The 21,151-nt window shown below is 44.6% G+C and overlaps 1 protein-coding gene and 1 pseudogene across 2 annotated transcripts in view; both read right to left on the reverse strand.

Annotated features, from left to right (window-relative positions):
• LOC148506659 (mitogen-activated protein kinase kinase kinase 3-like) overlaps nt 1–21,151 on the reverse strand; it is a 223,137-nt gene that overhangs the window by 48,481 nt on the left and 153,505 nt on the right. For both annotated transcript variants that reach the window (XM_088446422.1, XM_088446421.1), the window contains exon 4: nt 276–316. In XM_088446422.1, coding sequence (XP_088302548.1) covers nt 276–316 — 41 coding nt within the window. The remainder of the gene's footprint in view (nt 1–275; nt 317–21,151) is intronic.
• LOC148506660 (uncharacterized) lies at nt 2,693–5,432 on the reverse strand (annotated as a pseudogene).

Here is a 21,151-nt window from a genome sequence, read left to right on the forward strand (position 1 = left end):
GTTTCTGCTGTGGACGGAAAAACAGTGGGCGGATAGGCCGCACTGATCCTCCAATTAGCTCTATGGAAACTCGCATTAGTATAAGGTGGTAAATCAGGCTTCTGCGGCATCACGCAAACACTTTGTGTCAGACAAATCAGCCCCAGTGACTGCAGAAACCAACTCCTGGTTACCACATCTGTGTGCATGCAACAATCAGAAATACGTAATACATTGACGAATATCTGCCTGCACAGCGACAACAGATGACACTTGATGCGTGAGAGGGAAATTACCTTTTTTCTCCATTGTATTCAAACTTGATCCTGGCGTCCTGCTGGAAAGAGGAAAACATATCGGTTAATTACACTTCTATAAACATATAAGATGGCGAAATTGTTACAGCAACCAATTAATAATCGTACTTTTTTGTGGAATACGTAAAGCCCAACTCTTGTTGTATACAGCGGATTATGGGCCTGATTTAGACCAGCTCGCAAGCACATTGCGCTCGCAAGCAGGTCGATGGTGGCCCAGTGCGCACGCGCGAGCCCCGGAGCGAGTGCAAAAAGAGCTCGCTCCGGGACTCACTACAAAAGGGGCGGCTGTCGATGTTGATCGACAGCTCGCCCCATTTTGCAGGAGTGGCGGGGGAGTGGCTTCACAAACGGAGGCGTTCCCATGCGAACGCCTGCCGTTTGTGGGTGGCCCCACTGACATCACCAGTGATGTCAGTGAGAGAGCTTCCAGCTCTATTTGAGCCAGAAGCTCTCTGGGGCTTGCGACCACGAGACCCTACCACAAGTGTCTCGTCGCAAGCTCAATGGTCGCGACCATCTCGACCATCTTCCTGGCCACTCGCTATAGCTGTGGGTGGTACCCCACAGCTATGCGAGCGGACAAGAGGCCGCAACTAAAAAAACCTGCGCCCGCCCTGATTCAGAGCGAGCGCTCGCTTTTTGCGAGCGCCTCTGAATCAGGCCCTATGATAGTAGACATTTTGATGGGGAAAAGCTATTTTAGTGTTAATGTAACACACGTAGGTAGATGGAAAGTCGCCTTATTTTCTGTTTGCAGTACTTGTACCTGTCTCTTGCACCTAGTGGAGACGGCCATTTTGGGGCAGATATTCCTTACAGTATACAGTGGGATTTTGGAATCACTGAGTGCCCCAATGTCACTGGCTTAATGTGACTATTGTCTCAGACCAAAAAATGGCTGCCTACACAGTGTGAAGGTGGCTGGTGCCCTTTAAGTTCGCTACAAAAGGTTTAACCAGACCACATTACAGCACTTTTACATACATTTTTCCAAAATAATTTTCTTTACATGTACATGAAGACATGTGTTTTATTTATGTTAAATGAAATTAAAAAAAAAAAAGTGATCTAAAAAAAACAAAACTCCATCATTAAAATATTTTTATGAAAAGTTTTATATATCTGACATTTGTCATGGAGCCTTGTGCGCTGTATGTGTCCTATTAGTGATGCTGCTTACACCTGTGAGACGGTACAAAATGTCTCCATGCACAAATTCTGGGTGCTGGATGTGGACTCCTACTGACTGATGGATTCCTGCGCTCACCCACGAGACAGGGGAGCTGTGCTGTAGGAAGAGGCGCTCGGACCCAGAGGGAGCACGAGTTCTGCTCTGCAGCCAGCATTCGGCATTTGCATAGAGCATACCTCGCTTCCAGCAAGCATGCAAGCGCTTCTGGGCTGCCCCCCAAAGGGGCATCACTGAGGGGTACATATGTGCCAACTGTTCCCAAATCGGGACAAAATTCCTGATAATTTGGTCGGGGGCATAGTCTCCTTGCCTAACCCAGGAATGTCAGCACATATTGGGCATGATTTTGAGTTTCACATAATGCGGTCGCAATTTTGTGTTAGAAGTGGAATGCGGTACTGCGCAGTCTCCAACAATATGGCTCCTCAAGGGATACTGTATTTCCCTTAGCAAGATGGCCACCGATACTATAACTGCGCATACACTGCACCACCTTGTTCACTGGGTATAAGCAATACAGTGGAGGACGTCTGTCCTCCCCTTACCTCCTGAGACAAGTACCCGTATATGACCACTGTTACAGCGCCTGCACTGTTACCGCAATACCTGAGACAGCCACTGGCTGGTGAGCTGCCTAACCCTGCTCCACTTCATGCTCTGGACATCCAGTATATATGTCAGTACCGCTGTACAAATCTCCTATTCAATAAGCCACACAACCTGGTTACGCTTACCTGGGCCAGTGTCCTGGATTAATTACATATCCACTGGTGTGTACACAAGTCTGCTAAACTACAAAATTGTACACACATTTCCCACATTCCCGATGCCTGGAGTGATGGCAATTCCTATACGACTACACACCTACATTCTGAGTGATACGCATGTATGCAGCTGCTCCATCGCCAACCCCCCTACTCCATGCTTGGTGCCCTCTGCATTTAGAATAAGATGTAACTCGCTGACTATAAGCCCAAGACCTGTACATGGGATGCATTTCTTCCACGCAAACGCCCCTTTGCAAATCAGTAACAAGCATTCAGCCATCGGTGAGAAACCACTGAGATACGCATGACTCAGAATCGCTCATTGTGCTCTAAGCTGCGGATGTCGGCTGCGGTGCATATGCAGTTTGCTAAGAACGTGAGATGCAGCCGCATTTGGACTCGCGTATAAATCAGAATCAGTGCACGCAGCTATTTCATGAACTGTCCAGAGCAGAGGGAGCATCAGGCATTAGGCGGATGTGAGATGTACAGGTCTTCTACAACATATAAATACATTTCTCCAATGTATTCTTTACTGCGTAAACCCTGTAAACATTACCTATTATTTGTATTTTTATTTGTTATAGCTATGAATTTCTTTGAATTAGTAATAAATATACCAAGGTGTACACCTGATGAATTCTATTAACAGCATATTGGGAAGTAAATCTAGTGCTGTAAAGGGGGGCCCATTGCGTTAATAAGCGAGGGGGGTTTACTTTATATCACAATGACCTTGGGGACATAGAATTTGACGGCAGATAAGAACCACTTGGCCCATCTAGTCTGCCTTTTTTACCTTTTGGTAACCTCAACTCTATGTGATCTTCAGTTCTTTATAAGGATATTCTTATGCCTATCCCAAGCATGTTTAAATTGTTCCACTGTCTTAGCCTCTACCACCTCTGATGGGAGGCTATTCCACTTATCTACTACCCATTCTGTGAAGTAAATTTTCCTTAAATTTACTTTGAATCTACCTCCCTCCAGTTTCAGTGCAGATCCTCGTGTTTTAGTACTTCTCTTCTTTAGAAGAATGTCTCCCTCCTGCACCTTGTTAAAACCCTTTATATATTTGAACGTTTCTATCATGTCCCCCTTTCCATTCTCTGTTCCAAACTATATATATTGAGATCTCTTAAGTCTTCCCTGGTACGTTTTGTGGTGTAGACTTTGCACCATTTTAGTTGCTCTTCTTTGTACAGTCTCTAATGTATTTATATCTTTCTGGAGATGTGGCCTCCAGAACTGAACACAGTATTGAAGATGAGGACGTACCACTGACCTCATTACTTCTTTCTTTCTGCTACTGATTCCTCTCCCTATGCAACAAGCATCTGACTTGCCTTCCTCACTGCTTTGTTACAATGCTTACCTGCCTTTAAATCACCTGAAATAGTGACTCCTAGATTCCTTTCCTTCTCTGTAATTTCCATTAGAGTACCCTCAATACTATATTTAGCTTTTGGGTTCTTGAGACCCAAGTGCATAATTTTGCATTTTTTAGCATTAAACTGTAGTTGCCATGTTCTTAACCGTTCCTCTAGTCTAGCTAGATCCTCCATCATTTGTCTTACCCGTCCAGATGTGTCTACCCTGTTGCATATTTTTGTGTCATCTGCAAAAAGGCATAGTTTCCCTTTAATGCCATTTGCAATGTCACCAACAAATACATTAAAAAGCACTGGTCCAAGTACAGAACCTTGGGGTACACCACTTGTCACAATTCCTTCCTGAGACTGCATTTACTACAACTCTGTTTCCTATTCTGCAACCAAGTTCTTATCCATTTAACCATCTTAGAATCCAGTCCCAAGTTTATTTATCAGTCTGCGATGTGGGACTGTGTCATAAGCCTTACTAAAGTCTAGATAAGCTACATCTACCGCCCCCCTTGATCTATTACTTTAGTCACCCAGTCAAAAAAATCAATAAGATTTGTTTGGCATGATCTCCCCCTAGTAAACCCATGCTGATTGGGATCCTGTAAAATGTTGGATTTGAGATGTTCCACAAGTCTTTCTTTTAACAGTGATTCCATTACTTTCCCTACTACTGATGTAAGGCTCACTGGTCGGTAGTTACTTGCCTTTTCCTTGCTTCCACTTGTGCAGTGGGACGTTTGCTCTTTTCCAGTCCTCTGAAATTACTCCTGCAGCTAGTGACTGGCTGAATAATTCAGGTAATGGTGTTACTAGCCCCCCTTTCAGCTCTTTTAGTATCCTTGGATGTATCCCATCTGGCCCCATTGATTTGTCCACTTTCAGTTTTGTCAGTTCTGTTAGGACCTTTTCCTCTGTAAATATACTTGTATCTACCTCACGTATATCCTTGCAACTTAACTGTGGCCCCTTTCCTTCTCCTTCTGTAGTGAATACCGAGCAGAAATAACCATTTAGATTAGCTGCTATGGCCTTGTCTCCCTCCACAAGACTCTCACTGTCTGTCTTCATTCCTATTATTCCACCATTTGATTTTCTTCTTTCATTTATATACTTAAAAAAGGTTTTGGCCCCTTTACTTACTGACTGGGCCATTTTCTCTTCAGTCTGTGCCTTTGCACATCTGATCACCTTCTTCTCCTTCCTACTGACAAGATACACCTCTTTTTCTTCATTATTCTAAGTCTGCTTATATTTCCTAAATGCCCTCTTTTTTGCTTTCACACTGATACTTCTTTTGTAAACCATACAGGCTTCCTTTTCCATGTGCCTTTCCTAACCCATTTGATACAAACATCTGTTGCTTTCTCTATTGCACATTTTAATTCTTCCCACCTCGTCTGCAGTCCTTCTAAGTTCCTCCAATCTGCCAATGAATTGCTTACACATCTCCCCATATCTGCAAATTCAGCCTTCCTAAAATCTAACACCTTTGTTTTTGTGCGGCATGAGTCGAATCCTGTCTTTATACCAAACCATACTGCTTAATGGTCACTGGATCCTAGGTTCTCTCCAACACTAACATCTGATATCCTATTACCATTTGTGAGTATGATGTCTAGTATAGCATCTTTGCGAGTGGGCTCCCTCATCAGTTGCTTGAGGGATGCTCCCTGCAAGGCATTTAGAAAGTCCCCACTTCTAGTGGAACTTGCAAAAGAGCCCTCCCAATTTACATCTGGTACAGTAGATTAAAGTCTGCCATGATTATTACCTCTCCTTTTAAAGTCATTTTAGTGATGTCTTGCAAAAGGTACCTGTCCAGTTCCTCCCCCTGGCCTGGTGGTCTGTAAATCACCACAGTCCGAATAATGTCCTTCTCCCCTGTTTCTATGGTCACCCAAAGGGCCTCAGTTTTTTCTGCAATATTTTGTATTGAAGTAGTTTTTATGTTGTTTTTCACATACATTGCTACCCCTCCTCCAATCTTTCCTATTCTGTCTTTTCTAAATAAAGTATATCCCGGTATAGCGATATCCCAGTCATGTTTTTCACTGCACCATGACTCCGTAATAGCTACAATATCCAGATCATCCCTAGTCACTATTGCTATTAGCTCTGAGATTTTATCTCCTAACCTCCTAGCATTTGCACACATAGCTCTAAGGGGTTTGTTTGTGCCTCTCTTAAGCTGGGTATCTGCCGCCTGTCGGGCAGTGTGTACCCGCGATATGTCGGTGAACACCGGCGTTCACTGACATATTGCATTGGCTGTGCTGTACAGCCGATGGACAGATATGTCTGCAGACATATCTGTCCATCGGCAGGTGTGTACGGCAGACCGCCCGTACACACACAGCGGCAGAGTGCGAAGAGGGGGGCAAGAAACGCCCTCCGCCCGACGGGACACGCCACCTGGTCGCCGGGACCTGCGGGCAGGCACAGATGATGGTTGTTCAGTGTGTACGAACAACCATCATCTGCAGATACAGTATATCTGTATAGTGTGTACCCACCTTTAGTTCCTGGCATGTTCAGACAGTACATTTGTAATATTATGTTTTTTTTATTTTATCTGGTTGTAGATATTGTTCAACTTTTGTTCAACTGTTTTTTTAACTGTTACATAAATGACACTTCGTTTTATAATACACTTAGGACCTCATTCAGAGGTCCTCGCTCTGAATGAGGGCGGCCGCATCTATATTCCGGCCCGGCCTCCTGGCCGCTCGCTAGGCTGTGGGTGACCATCCACAGCTTTAGCGAAATGGCCAGGTTGATGGTCGCGATGGTCAAGACCATCGCGACCACCGGGGCTTGCGACGAGAACCTCGTGGTAGGGTCTCGTCTGCAGCAAGCCCCAGTGAGCTTTCGGCTCTATTAGAGCTGGAAGCTCACCACTGACATCACGAGTGATGTCTGTGGGGCTGCCCCCAAACGGCAGGCGTTCCGTCGGGGATGCCTCCGTTTGGTAAGCCACCCCCCCGCCCCGCCTACAAAACGGTGTGAGCTGTCGATCACCATCGACAGCCGCCCCTTTTGTAGTAAGCCCCGAAGCGAGAGAATTTCTGCCATAGGCAGGTGTAAGCGCTGAGGGTGCATGCAATAACGCGCCAATTGTGGAGTGTTCTGAATCACCGGTGGTATTACACTGTGCGCGGTCAGTGACAGTGAGCGTCTCATTCCGGCACATAAGGAGAAGGCTGAAACCAGCATTTGCATATTATTGCACCCGTGGCATCTGAAAAAAAAAACGCTGCCGCGTCTGTTACTGCATCCGAATCAGACCCACATTCTTCTGAGACCCAAACATAAAACTCTGCCTTCATTGCCTGATACTACTTCCTTCAGTATTCATAATTAAATGCATCATAACTAAAAACATTGGGGGTCATTCAGACCCACTCGCGAGCGGCAGTACGCTCGCAAGTGGGTCGATGTTCCCCATTGCGCATGCGCATGACGGAGGGAGCTCCGTCGTGCGCATGCGCGAGACCCGGCGAGCGACGGGCTTCCCATCGCTCTGGGTCTCGCACCAAAGGGGGCGTGCTGTCGATGTTGATTGACAGCACGCCCCCTTTGGTGGGCGTGCCGGGGGCGTGCCTGCCAGACGGAGGCGTTCCCATGGGAACGCCTACCGTCTGAAGCCGGCCCCACTGACATCACTAGTGATGTCAGTGGGAGTGATTTTGGCTCTGATAGAGCCAAAATCACTCCTGGGCTTGTGGCTGGGAAACCCGACTGCAGGGTTTCCCTCGCAAGTCCGATGGTCAAGACCATCGCGACCATCTTGTTGGACGCTCGTATATGCTGTGGGTGGTCACCCACAGCTATACGAGCGTCCAGGAGGACGTTCCATTTTCATGGAGGAGGGCCCTGATTCAGAGCGAGCGCTCTGGTGACATGCCTAAAGTTTTGCAGCATGTACAGTATATTCATTTTATCCACTTAACACGGCTGATCCTGTAGCGGGAGCCTAACTGCGCTGGTTACTTGTGTCCCAGTGACACACCTCAATCTCTTGATTGGAAAATAATCAGTGTTGTGTGTGTGGGAGGCCTGAAGAATTTCATGTATTTACAACTTGTCTGAAAGCCTAGAACATAAAAGCCTCAAGTTTCCATAATGTCATTCTCCCTCCATGAGGAGGAAAGAGAGAAAGTTCTTCCAATCTGCTCTTATTGAGCGCTGAATAATACAGCTGTTATTACTTAGCCTTAACCCCTGCATGGACAGCTGTCCAAATAGCGCAGCTAGAAACGGATCATCTGGCAGCAGAGAAGACTTGCGCACCAAGTATAGGCGCTTTTGTGCTTTTACTTCTTAGTATTATTTTATTCACAAGAATTAGATCTTCCTACACATTTATATTTTTCTAATATGTTGGAGGTCTGAATATTACTGTAACTAAACCATACGGAACCTGCTACTACCAATAAGTACAATATTTGTGATATCCTTCTACAACCCCAATGTACTGACAATACTGGCTTATACATTGTATCAGTGGTGCTCTGATTTTGCTACTGCTTCAAGGGGCCTATTTATCAAGGTGAAAGGGTCTGTCCTACACTCCGAGACAGTAGTTTCTGCATGTTTTAAGTAATAGACCCATTCACCATCTTCAGATGGCGTTTGCCCGCTGAGCCCCATTCGTGTACTTCCGCCTCCTCCTTCCCTTGCTGTACTCATGTGTGCACTAAGGGTCTCATTCAGACCCGCTCGCAAGCGGGTCGATGGTGGGGCACTGCGCACGCCCGGAGCGAGAAATTCTCTCACTCCAGTGCTCGCTACAAAAAAGGGCGGCTGTCAGCTCGCCCCATTTTGTAGGCGTGGTGGGGGGGGGTGGCCAGACAAACGGAGGCGTTCCTGAAGGAACACCTGCCGCTTGTAGGCGGTCCTACTGACATCACCAGTGACAGAGCAGGAAGCTGCTTGGGGCTAGCGGTAGATGAGACCCTACCGCAAGGGTCTCCTCGCAAGCCCCGAGCAAGCCTCGACCATCGCGACCATCACCTAGTCACTCACTAAAGCTGTGGGTGGTAACCCACAGCTTAGCGAGCGGCCAGGAGGCCGCCTTTCAATAGAAAAGCGGCCACCCTCATTCAGGGCCTGATTCAGACCCGCTCGCGAGCGCTATGCACTCGCAAGCGGGTCGATGGTGGTCCAGTGCACATGCGCAAGACCCGGATAGCGATGGGCAAACCATCGCTCCGGGTCTCGTACCAAAGGGGGGCGTGCTGTCGATGTTGAGTGACAGCATGCCCCCTTTGGTGAGCGGGCCGGGGGCGTGGCTGCCCAGACGTTGGCATTCCCATGGGAACGCCTACCGTCTGGGGCCGGCCCCACTGACATCACAAGTGATGTCAGTGGGAGAGCTTTCGGCTCTGTTAGACCCGAAAGCTCTCTGTGGCTTGCGGCAACGAGACCCTACCACAAGGGTCTCGTCGCAAGCCCGATGGTTGCGATGGTCTTGACCATCGCGACCATCTTCCTGGCCGCTCGCTATAGCTGTGGATGGTCACCCACAGAAGGCTGGCCCTGATTCAGAGAGAGTGCTCTGTCAGAGCGTCCGGCTCTGAATCAGGGCCTCAGAGCGAGTGCTCGCATTTTGCAAGCGGCTCTGAATGAGGTCCTAAGTCCATGCATCGCAATAACACTGCCGGGCTGTATAAACAATAATAAAACAGAAAGATAATAATGTGCGCAATAAAACCAGCAGTGCAGCTATAAATGATGAAAAATAGAGTAGTGCATCCAATACTGAAATAGATCATGCAATGGGATAGAAATTGACACCACCTAACAGCGCTCTATAAATCTGATCTACACTATTGTACTCTTTTTATGTGTCCCCCATACCTATGTGGTTATGATACATGAGTTGGGAAGGACATTTGTTTCAGATAACTAACAGGATTTGGAAAGGAATCATCCCCCATTACAGAATACTGAGGAAAACTTCTAGCTCAACGGACTTTGATTGAACTCTATTTATGGTGACTATATGATTGCATTGTGTTTACTAGAAGAGCGCTGTTAGATGGTGTCAATTTCTATCCCATTGCATGGGCTGTATAAACATTACAAATTAGTGGCGAAAGTAGTAGTGGCAGGACTTATGGGACAGCTGCTTTTTCTGAGCACCGGAGTAATTTAGTATGCATTGGTGTCTGCCATCGCTACTTTAATGTGTTAATAATTAATATGCCTCTAAAGCTGGGTACACACCTATACAATCATCGAGCCATTCATTCAATATCGAGAGAACGGCCGTTGGATTGTATACTGTAGGTGTGTACACTGTCCCAATGCAGGAGCATAGGCCGATAAACGGCTTCTAACGCTCCTGCAACGGTCGGGATCGGCAGGTCACATCTTATGTACTATTTCATATTTGTGGGTTCGACCTCCCGATCCCATAGAAGGTCGTACACACACGGTTCTATGTATGCACAGTGTGTACAGGGCTCACAGGCAGCTGGCAGGGGTCATACTGGGGACAGACTGCACGGCTGATCGGGACAGTTTTATCCAATCAGCCTGCATCGGAAAAGTGTGTACCCAGCTTAAGACACTGGCAATTGCAAAGTATTTTTCATCACACGGCTTATACATAATACTCATATTGGGACTCAGGTAGAGTTGGACTGGTGTCTATATTTTATTTCTTTTGCATAAGATACTTGTTTCCGTACTGCTCAAGTGTACCAAGAAAAGTATGCACAGAGGGGGGTATCCAATAGGTGCGATCGGCGGAAAACAGGGATTTTTTGGCGATTATCCCCGTTTTTCGACAATGTTTTTTTTCGGGGGTAATTGGATAGCCCCGGGGATTCATTAGCACCTAAACAATGTTCGGGCTAATTGGATACCCTCCATAGACCTGGACACAGACAGGAGAATTGGTGCAACTATATGCAATGATAGCACTAGTGGCATGGCTACTGTATATAAGGTTGTGGTTGCCTATATACATGACTAACCTGACATTTCCTATTTCACTACTGCTGGAAAGAAGACTCCCATCTGACTTTTACAGAAGAAAACAACAGATGTTTGTATTTACTATAATATGTATTTCTTATTGTATATAATTCCATTTTATTCAGAACACAGAACTTTCACATTTATTAACACTGCACAGACACTATTCTCTATCGTTTACATGATACCTACAGTAAAGCGACTTTTCATTTACTGCTAATACTGTGACGCCATATTTGTACATCATGAGGTGAAAGAATACATACTTAGGGGAAAAATTTACTAAGCTGCGGTTTGACGGCGGTTTCTATTCTATTCTAAACCCCGGGGGTTTGGTGGCAGTTTTGCAGCAGTTTCTAAATGACAGACCTGTTCTATTCTATTCTAAAATGTGTTTTGACTGTGGTTTGACGGCGGTTTTGCTATCTGCAGATTTACTAAGGCCAAAACCACTGCAAAACTGCCATCAAAACACATTTTAGAATAGAACAGGGCTGTAATTTAGAAACCGCTGCAAAACCGCCACCAAACCCCCGGGGTTTAGAATAGAATAGAAACCACCACCAAACCACCGGGGTTTCGAACAGAATAGAACCCGCCACCAAACCACCGGGGTTTCGAACAGAATAGAAACCACCACCAAACCGCCGGGGTTTAGAATAGCATAGAAACCACCACCAAACCGCCGGGGTTTAGAATAGAATAGAAACCACCACCAAACTGCCGGGGTTTAGAATAGAATAGAAACCACCACCAAACCACCGGGGTTTCGAACAGAATAGAACCCGCCACCAAACCGCCGGGGTTTAGAATAGAATAGAAACCACCACCAAACCGCCGGGGTTTAGAACAGAATAGAACTCGCCACCAAACCACCGGGGTTTCGAACAGAATAGAAACCACCACCAAACCGCCGGGGTTTAGAATAGAATAGAAACCACCACCAAACCGCCGGGGTTTAGAATAGAATAGAAACCACCACCAAACCGCCGGGGTTTAGAATAGAATAGAAACCACCACCAAACCACCGGGGTTTCGAACAGAATAGAACCCGCCACCAAACCGCCGGGGTTTAGAATAGAATAGAAACCACCACCAAACCGCCGGGGTGTAGAACAGAATAGAACCCGCCACCAAACCGCCGGGGTTTAGAATAGAATAGAAACCACCACCAAACCACTGGGGTTTCGAACAGAATAGAACCCGCCACCAAACCGCCGGGGTTTAGAACAGAATAGAACCCGCCACCAAACCGCCGGGGTTTAGAACAGAATAGAACCCGCCACCAAACCGCCGGGGTTTAGAATAGAATAGAAACCACCACCAAACCGCCGGGGTTTATAACAGAATAGAACCCGCCACCAAACCGCCGGGGTTTAGAATAGAATAGAAACCACCACCAAACCGCCGGGGTTTATAACAGAATAGAACCCGCCACCAAACCGCCGGGGTTTAGAATAGAATAGAAGCCGCCGTCAAACCACAGCTTAGTAAATTTTGCCCTTACTCCTTATGTACGTACATGTGGTGCAAATGCTAGTGTCATACAGCTGGACCCATATTTCTATGTATTTTTTCTTCTGTGCATTATTTCCTCCATACATTCAGGGCACAAATGCATTCAGCTCCACATGGCTATCTATCAGTCAAAGCTGATGGTCATCAGCAGCTCTGATAAACAGTTAGTAAATCTACTCCCAAGTCTGGACTAAGAAGTCCATCTATCAGAATGGTATATTGGCCATATGAGCCATTACATTAACAGAGAAGAGGCTGGCGTGGAGTATTCACACACAGTTTTAAGACTCGTTGCATATGATAATGGTGCTCCAGCCAATCAGCTCCTAACTCACATCTATTTGAAAAATGACAGTTGGGAGCTGATTGGCTGGAGCACCATTTATCATACACAACAAGTTTTAAAACTCGCTGCGTTGTGAATACTTTCCGGATGCACTGTATGTAGGTGTTTGAGGCTATATTGTTACACACAATGGAACAGTTGGATCTGATGTAAACACTATTTTGTTGTTTCATTGAAACTCAATATTTCTGTGTACAACAGCAAGTATATATTACTATATCACTTTTATAATATAGTAGGAAGTACATATTTCTGCCAAACACCACAAGACTGAGGAACATGACATACGTATTCTGTACTTTTTGAGGGATGGGTACAGGATACCGGCGCTTGGGATCCCAGCGGTCACAATCCCGACGCTGGCATCCCAACAGGGTTAGGATACCTACATCTGTCTGTAGGTATCCTAACCCACCCCCTCTCCCTACCCAATGCCTGAACCTAACCTCGCCCCCTAGTGCCTAACCCCAGTACTTACCTTCGGAATCCCAGCGGTCAGGATTCTAAACGCATCCCCTGTCAGCACCCCATGCACTCAATGGCGTATCTATACACGGTGCGGGTACCATGTTCTCAGAAATCTGAGAATGCGCAGTAGACTCTGGTGCGTTGCCAGACTCTAGTCACAAATGCATGAGAGAGGAGGGGACCATAAGGAGATTACACAAGAGCCCCCCAACTCTCTTAAGCCATACCTCCCAACACTCCCAAAGGTGTGCGCACTAAAAGGGGGCATTGCCTCACGACCCTCATTTTTGTCACAGTGGGGGCATGCCCAGACTGCTGCGCTGTCCCCAGTCCCTCTCCATAGCGTATGGATGCACAGCAATGCGCATGGCATTCATTCACCAATGCTCTGCTATGTGGAGCGGCAAATGAGAGGGAGACCTCCCAACCTTCAATTTATTATTTCCTAATCTCATTAATAAATGCAAATAAATGGAGAAACAGTCATGTTCATAGGTTATACTGGGTCAAAATAATGGGAATACCGGCGCCGAAATCCTGACAGCGTCAGCTGGCATCCCGAGGTTAAGTATCGGATGTTAGGGGGGGTTAGAGTGCGGGTTAGGCATTAGGGGGACGGGGTAGAGCTAGGCACTAGGGGGGAGGGTTAGATTTAGGGTGAGGGGAGGTGGAGGTTAGGTTTAGACACTAGGGGGAAGGTTAGGGTTAGGCATTGGGGAGGGAGGGCTAGGGGTAAGGGTTAGAATTACTTTCTTTCCTTATGGGTGTCGGGATTCTGACTGTCCACTTTCTGTATTGTGACCAGTTGGCATCCCGACCGCCAGGATCTCATACCCAACCCCAAATAATTACTACTTGCTTATTGTGCCTAATGCCAATGTAATCCTGCATAGTGTTTCTGCAAGAGTTCCTATGGCATTTCTCTTCAGCAACTGAAGGGTGAGCAGTGATGGAACGTTTCTGTTTGTGTATGCAGCCATGCCAAGAAAACAAAGCCATATTTTCTCTCTCTCTTTTTCGTTCTCCGCTCTGTCCCAAAACTTCCGCCCACTCCTGTCGCCCCTCCAAATACGACAATCTGCAGTGGCCAAGATCCAAGGAAAATAAACTCAACCATAGAAATGAGTTCCACTTGCATGTAAACACAAATAGTTAGAGAGTTCTGGCTGAACACTCAGTTTACAGCAACGCTGGATATTGAGGTGCCACAAAGGGGGAAAACATGCATTAAGAGCCTCAGATGAACCGGAGATACCTGTTTCAAGTGTCCTCAATGCAAACTCACAGTGTAGGCAGCCATTTTACCAGCTGACCCAACACTTGTCATTTACAGTGGATGTGGATAATTAACTATTTTATTTCAACATTCACAAAGATGCAGCCTCTCACTTCACTGAAAACTTGTGACGTCACTGAGGCAGGAGGCTTATCATGAGGCACTAGTAAGCAAACGCCTCATGCCACAGTGCTATAGGAGGAGAGCTAAGGAGAATTTCAATGTTACCACATACCATGAATAGAGAAGGGTGCTTGCTCTCTTACATTAGGGTCTCTCACCCACCACCTAAGTAAATAATGACACAAAAACCAGCCTTGTATAATTGAACAAATAGAATGGTAGGAGAAACTATAGGCGCTTCTAAGCAAGCTGCAGCCCTTTCAATAAAGATCTTCCCTAAAGATCTCAGCAAATATCCAATGTACAAAAAAAAATTGAAATAACAGTGCTGCTTGCTATGTCACACTATAACACTGATAAGGAAGATGAAATACTTATCCGTATTGATTGAACTTATTTGCCCCTCCTATGATGTTCCTTTCCTCTTCTAACAAATGCTCCGTAGACATGCAGAAAAGGGGGGTATATATGGTGTCAGTGTATGGTATTTATATTGAGTGATAGTATACATAAAGCTCACTCCGAAACAATATGGGAATACAGAATGAGGCATATCCTCAACTCACTGAATCAGAGATGGGTATGCTCCTATAATGGTATCTTTAATTATCCAACAATTGTGAACACACACCTACAATACCACTGGCATAAGGTATTGAAAATATAAAGATGAGGCATACCCCAACTCACTGAATCAGAGATAGGTAGGCTCCTATAATGGTATCTTTAATCCAGGTCCATTGAACACACCTAGACTTACGCTTGTATAAAGCGATCCAAAATGTATAAAGGTATCTTTAACCCAGGGAGCTTGAAAGCAGAAAGCGTACCAGTACTCACAAAGCTTCTAGTTGTTTTCCACACATAAAGGTATCTTTCATTCCATGGAAAACAACTGAAAGATACCTTTATACATTTTGGATCGCTTTATACAAGCGTAAGTCTAGGTGTGTTCAATGGACCTGGATTAAAGATACCATTATAGGAGCCTACCCATCTCTGATTCAGTGAGTTGGGGTACGCCTCATCTTTATATTTTCAATACCTTATGCCAGTGGTATTGTAGGTGTGTGTTCACAATTGTTGGATAATTAAAGATACCATTATAGGAGCATACCCATCTCTGATTCAGTGAGTTGAGGTACGCCTCATTCTGTATTCCCATATTGTTTCGGAGTGAGCTTTATGTATACTATCACTCAATATAAATACCATACACTGACACCATATATACCCCCCTTTTCTGCATGTCTACGGAGCATTTGTTAGAAGAAAAAAGGAACATCATAGGAGGGGCAAATAAGTTCAATCAATACGGATAAGTATTTAATCTTCCTTATCAGTGTTATAGTGTGACATAGCAAGCAGCACTGTTATTTCAGCCTTGTATAATGTTGCAAAAGTTCTTAGTTGTAGTTGACAACAGACCTTTATCAAGCCAAGCTGCTGCTTGTCACAATACAGTGATGTCACTAGTTTCTGTGTATTGTTAAATAAATATGAATATGTTTAAATATCCAAAGGAAATTAAGTCTAAATTTACATTTAAAATATAGCTCACATATAATGTGCGTTTTATACCTTTAACCTATTTTTAGGCATTTACTTCATACCAATATATTCTTGTTATACGTCTATACTAGTAGAGTGAACCACTCACTGTTAAAGTGTATTAATAAGATACAATTTTATGAATACAGTTTCCATTTCAGCACACAGTTACCTCGAGTGTTTCTAAGCAATGGGTAAACTTCAAAGCCAGTTGAAGACTATACCATTTACATGTATTTAATTTAGATTCTGATACAGATACAGCACAGATGGTGTAATGGTTAGCATCACTGCCTCATAGCCCTGAGGTCATGACTTCAATTCCTAGTAGGGACATATATGTGTGTAGTTTGTATGTTCTCCCCATGTTTGTATGGGTTTCCTCCGGGAGCTCTAGTTTCCTCCCAAAAATATACTGTTAGGGGAATTAACACTAGTGTGAGTGCACGCTTGTATGTTAGGGACTTTAGACTGTGAGGCCCAATGGGGCAGGGAATGAAATGAAGGACATATAGTCTATGTACAGTGCTGCATAAATGAGTGGCACTATATAAATAAACGATAATAATACATATGTATACGTCAACGCATTGTTATATTAAAGAGAAAAAGGCATTCAATTATGAACACATCTTCCAGCGTTTGAAAGAAACACTCGTTTACTTGACTTACATCCTGGTACTGGACCAGAATCAGGTGCTGCAGATCATCAGTTGCAAAAAAACACACCCTAGTTGCATTAAAACACACCCGCCTAGTGTATGTATCTTGGCCAACTATGTTTTTCCACTAGGACATATCGGGGGAAGGCAGTGTGTGCGGACTGGATTAGATTAAAAGAAAAACTTGGACCTGCTACGCACAATGAAGTGAGCACTGACACAACGCAGAACGCGGAAAGAATATGTTTTGAAAAATCCGGACACTGGGGGATAATTCTCTGAAATAAGATATTCCCAGAGAACACAATGCAGCTTAATGAGACAGTGACCTGGACTTATTCCTCTTCGTTAATTAGACGATGTCTCTTGGAAGTATGGCTGTATTTTCAGTTTATAGCTGCGAGATGGAAGATCTATATTCTGATATCGCCTTAATATAAAGAAGAAGACTGAGATATCATAATAGAATTATTTTATCTATTGATTTTAACTATTTATAATTAATTTGAAAACACTGTGAAGTTCCATGCAGACTAGCAGAGTGTCTGAGGTGAAGGCAGGGAAAATAGGGCTTACAAGTCTCTTTCCTTTGAGATGTATCATAAAAGGCTAAAGCTTCCCATACACCAGACCAACTTTTCTCCAACCATCCAACTAGTTGGTTTGTTGGAATGAAAATCCGGTAATGTATGGGAGCAAATGACAATCAGCAATTTGCTACCAAACACCAAAAAACACGATAAAGGTTGTTCAGGCAAGTTGGTTAAATCTGTTTGATTTAAACAACTTATCAGAACAACAGCTTTCATCCGTTTTCCGTTTTTTGGGAGCAAATGGCTGTCATTTGCTTCCATGTGTTACATAGTTGGATGGTTATAGGAAAGTTGGTCTGGTGTATGGCCAACTTAAGCCTATTAGTGATGTGAGGAGGACGCTGAAAGAGATAGACCTCCAAGGAAGAAGGAGAAATGGGCAGATAACCTTTCATTGACAAAAACGGAGCTTGGCAGACTTGCTCCGCAGTTATGCACTGTGTGGATTGGTGTATTCATACATTGAAATCACAGCAGATCCCAATAAGAGCTTGGGGGAGATGAATCAAAGCTTGGAGCGAGATAAACTACCAAACAATCAGCTCCTAACTATCACTTTACTGGCTGTGTTTGAAAAATGACAACTAGGAGCTGATTGGTTGGTACTTTATCTCTCTCCAATATTTGATACATCTCCCTGTTTGTCCGGAACAGGTGAGAGCAGCTCTGGCTAATTGTAAGTGAGTGGGGGGGGGGAGGGGGGGGGGGTAATACTTTCTATATCTGCAGAAAAATGTCAGGATAACAATGAATAAGGTAATTATGATTCATATAAGACACATATGGGTATAGTGGTTTCATTGCTCAAATGTGAGAGAGGCTACTAATGTGACTGATATATTGTGCATTTTGAGTGCTTTGTTACAAGAAAGGCACATTCAACATACATATTAGCACCCCCTTGTCAGTCATCTAACAATGGCCCTCATTCAGAGCCGCTCGTTAGCGGCAGTACGCTCGTTCCGAGCGATGTTTGCACATCTGCGCATGCGTACGGTTTTTAGTACGCATGCGCGAACCAGTCAGTGCGGCCAAAAATCGTTTGTACGCTATATAGCGAGTGCCTGCTATTTTGAGTGACAGAATGAGGCGTATGTGGGTGGTAACAGGGGAAGGTGCTTGAAAATGGGGAGTGGAGATCCGAACGCAGGCGTGCTTAAAGGTCAAAACGGGCGTATTATGGGTGTGCATAATTAATACAGCAGCGTCATTGACCACGTCACTGGGTTATTTTATAGCCAGAACTGCTCGCAAATTTGTGGTAGCAAACACCAACCACAAGAATAGCGAGCAGTTCATACGCTGGTCGATGTACTCGATTAATCTAATAAATAGCGGACATGACGTATGGTGCGAGCGGCCAGGGGGCGTTTTTAACAAATAAACGAGCGTATGTTTTGCTCGCTCGTTCAGACTTAGAGGTGTGAACAGACTGCAATTTGCGAACGGATCATTTGAATAGCCACCCCTTGTTTTTGAACGAACGACCGCAAATAGCGAACGGCTCTGAATGAGGGCCAATATCCTTAAAAAGTCAGAACACAAAAACAAATCTGCTGGTTAGCAAGACGCATTCTCCTTAATCCAGCAATTACAGTGTTTTACCTCTCGTCACCCTCTACAAAACCAGCCAGTTAGAGCTGTAGATCATTAACATATGGAGCGAGGAATGTTGCCCATATGTACACTGGGTTAGGGTGACACAAATTTTCCATAGAGAGGGGTACAGGGTTAATAGAAAAGCAGGTGTTCAGCAAATGCATCTCCTAAGAGTCCACAGCCTATTTTCTGTGTTTTACTTAACATCTGGATTTACTTATGATATCCCATAATAAGACATTTCCCCTGACACGTGAAGCAGTGACAGCAGACCGCTTACTAACGGGATGCAGAACATAGGTCCTCCTGCTGCAGTTGCCAGGTTACAGACAGAAACACACACAAACAAGTGACACACAGCCAGCCTCTGTCCAATCCCTGCTTCCAATTAGCCGCTCGCAACCTCCAGGATATCTAAAATACTTTACAGATTTTAAAGTTTAAATCCTTTAGAGATTGCAGGGAATTATTTAACGGGGTCCAACTAGTGCCACAAATAGCCAACACCTGAGTCATTATCATTCTAAAGCCAGGAGGAAAACCTATATATAAGGAAACCTCTTATTCAACAGTGCACGAAGCACAGTAGAGTCCCCAACTAGTGTTATAGCGTACCTATCACCTGTCTACTACACGAAGCCACACTTTGGGCTGAAGCCATATTCATAATAATGCAGTGTACCACTAGAAGCTAGCAGCACTGAGGCATCGGGAAGTAACAAAGTGAAATTACAGATTATATAAAAATCCTATTCCTATTCTTCATATGTGACTCCTACGCTTATACTTTTGCAGTGTGGTGAAAGCCTACTGCCCCTCATTGACCCGCTCAGATTATTATTTCTCTTTCTCTTTGGTTGATGACACATTTTTGAAAACACCCACACTTACCTGCTCCTCACATAAACCTGACGTGGATAAAATGGGTAAAAATACATCTCAGAAACAGGGGAACTCCTCACCTCAGTGTTCTCAGCCTACTGCTTCTACGGATATTGATCCCTATAGTGTACCTCAGACTGAGCTCTCCACTTCTCTGTCCCCTACAGCCCCAGAAATTCTTTCAGTCTTGATCAAAAACTGGACCAATCCACTTTACGGGTGGTTGCCTCTAACACTTCTAGAATCTCTGAACTTGAACAAAGGGTGAGCGATGTTGAGGATCCTCGACTGATACCTCTATTACTATGATTAGGGATCTCCAAGATAAGTTAGATAATTTGGAAAACAGAAACTGTAGGAATAACCTACGTTTCAATGGAAATCCAGAACAAATTAAGCCCTCGACTTTGAATGACTACAGTGTCTTGCAAAAGTACTCACATCCTTTGCATTTTTCATGTTTTGTTGCCTCACAACCTGGAATTAAAATGGATTGTTTGAAGGTGTGCATCATTTCATTCACAGAACATGTCTACAACTGTGAAGTTGTGTTTTTTTTTATATTGTGAATCAAACAACATTTAGGACAACATAACAGAAAATGTCAGCGTGCATAACTATTCACCCCCCTAAAGTCAGTACTTTTTTGAGCCACTTTTTGGGGCAATTACAGCTGCAAGTCGCTTTGGATAAGTCTCTATGAGCTTGCCACATCTTGCCCCTGGGATTTTTGCCCATTCCTCAAGGCAAAACTGCTCCAGCTCTTTCATGCTGGATGGTTTCCGCTTGTGAACAGCAATCTTCAAGTCTGACCACAGATTCTCAATTGGATTGAGATCTGGGCTTTGACTAGGCCATTCCAACACATTTAAATGTTTCCCCTTAAACCACTTGAGTGTTGCTTTAGCAGTATGCTTCGGGTCATTGTCCTGCTGGAAGGTGAACCTTCGTCCCAGTCTCAAATCACAGGCAGACTGAAACAGGTTTTGCTTAAGAATGTCCCTATATTTAACACCATACATCTTTCCCTAGACTCGAATCAGTTTCCCAGGGGAGTCACCCACATGCCTTTTGGCAAACTCAAATCGTGTCTTATTTTTATCACTAAGTAATGGCTTTTTTCTGGCCACTCTTCCATGAAGCACAGCTGTATGGAGTATACGGCTTATTGTGGTCACATGCACAGATACACCAGTCTCTGCTGTGGAACTCTGCAGCTCCTTCAGGCTTACCTTTGGTCTCTGTGCTGCCTCTCTGATTAATGCCCTCCTTGCCCGGTCTGTGAGTTTTGGTGGGCGGCCCTCTCTTGGCAGGTTTGTTGTGGTACCATATTCTTTCCATTTGATGATGATGGATTTGATGGTGCTTCGGGGGATCATCAAAGATTTGGATATTTTTTTATAACCCAACCCAGAATTGTACTCCTCAACAACTTTGTCACTGTCTTGTTTGGAAAGCTCCTTGGTCTTTATGGTGTGATGCCTCTTGCTTAGTGGTGTTGCAGCC

Source organism: Taudactylus pleione, unplaced genomic scaffold (assembly GCF_031769625.1).
Source record: "Taudactylus pleione unplaced genomic scaffold, aTauple2 ptg000398l, whole genome shotgun sequence".
Lineage (NCBI taxonomy): Eukaryota > Metazoa > Chordata > Amphibia > Anura > Myobatrachidae > Taudactylus > Taudactylus pleione.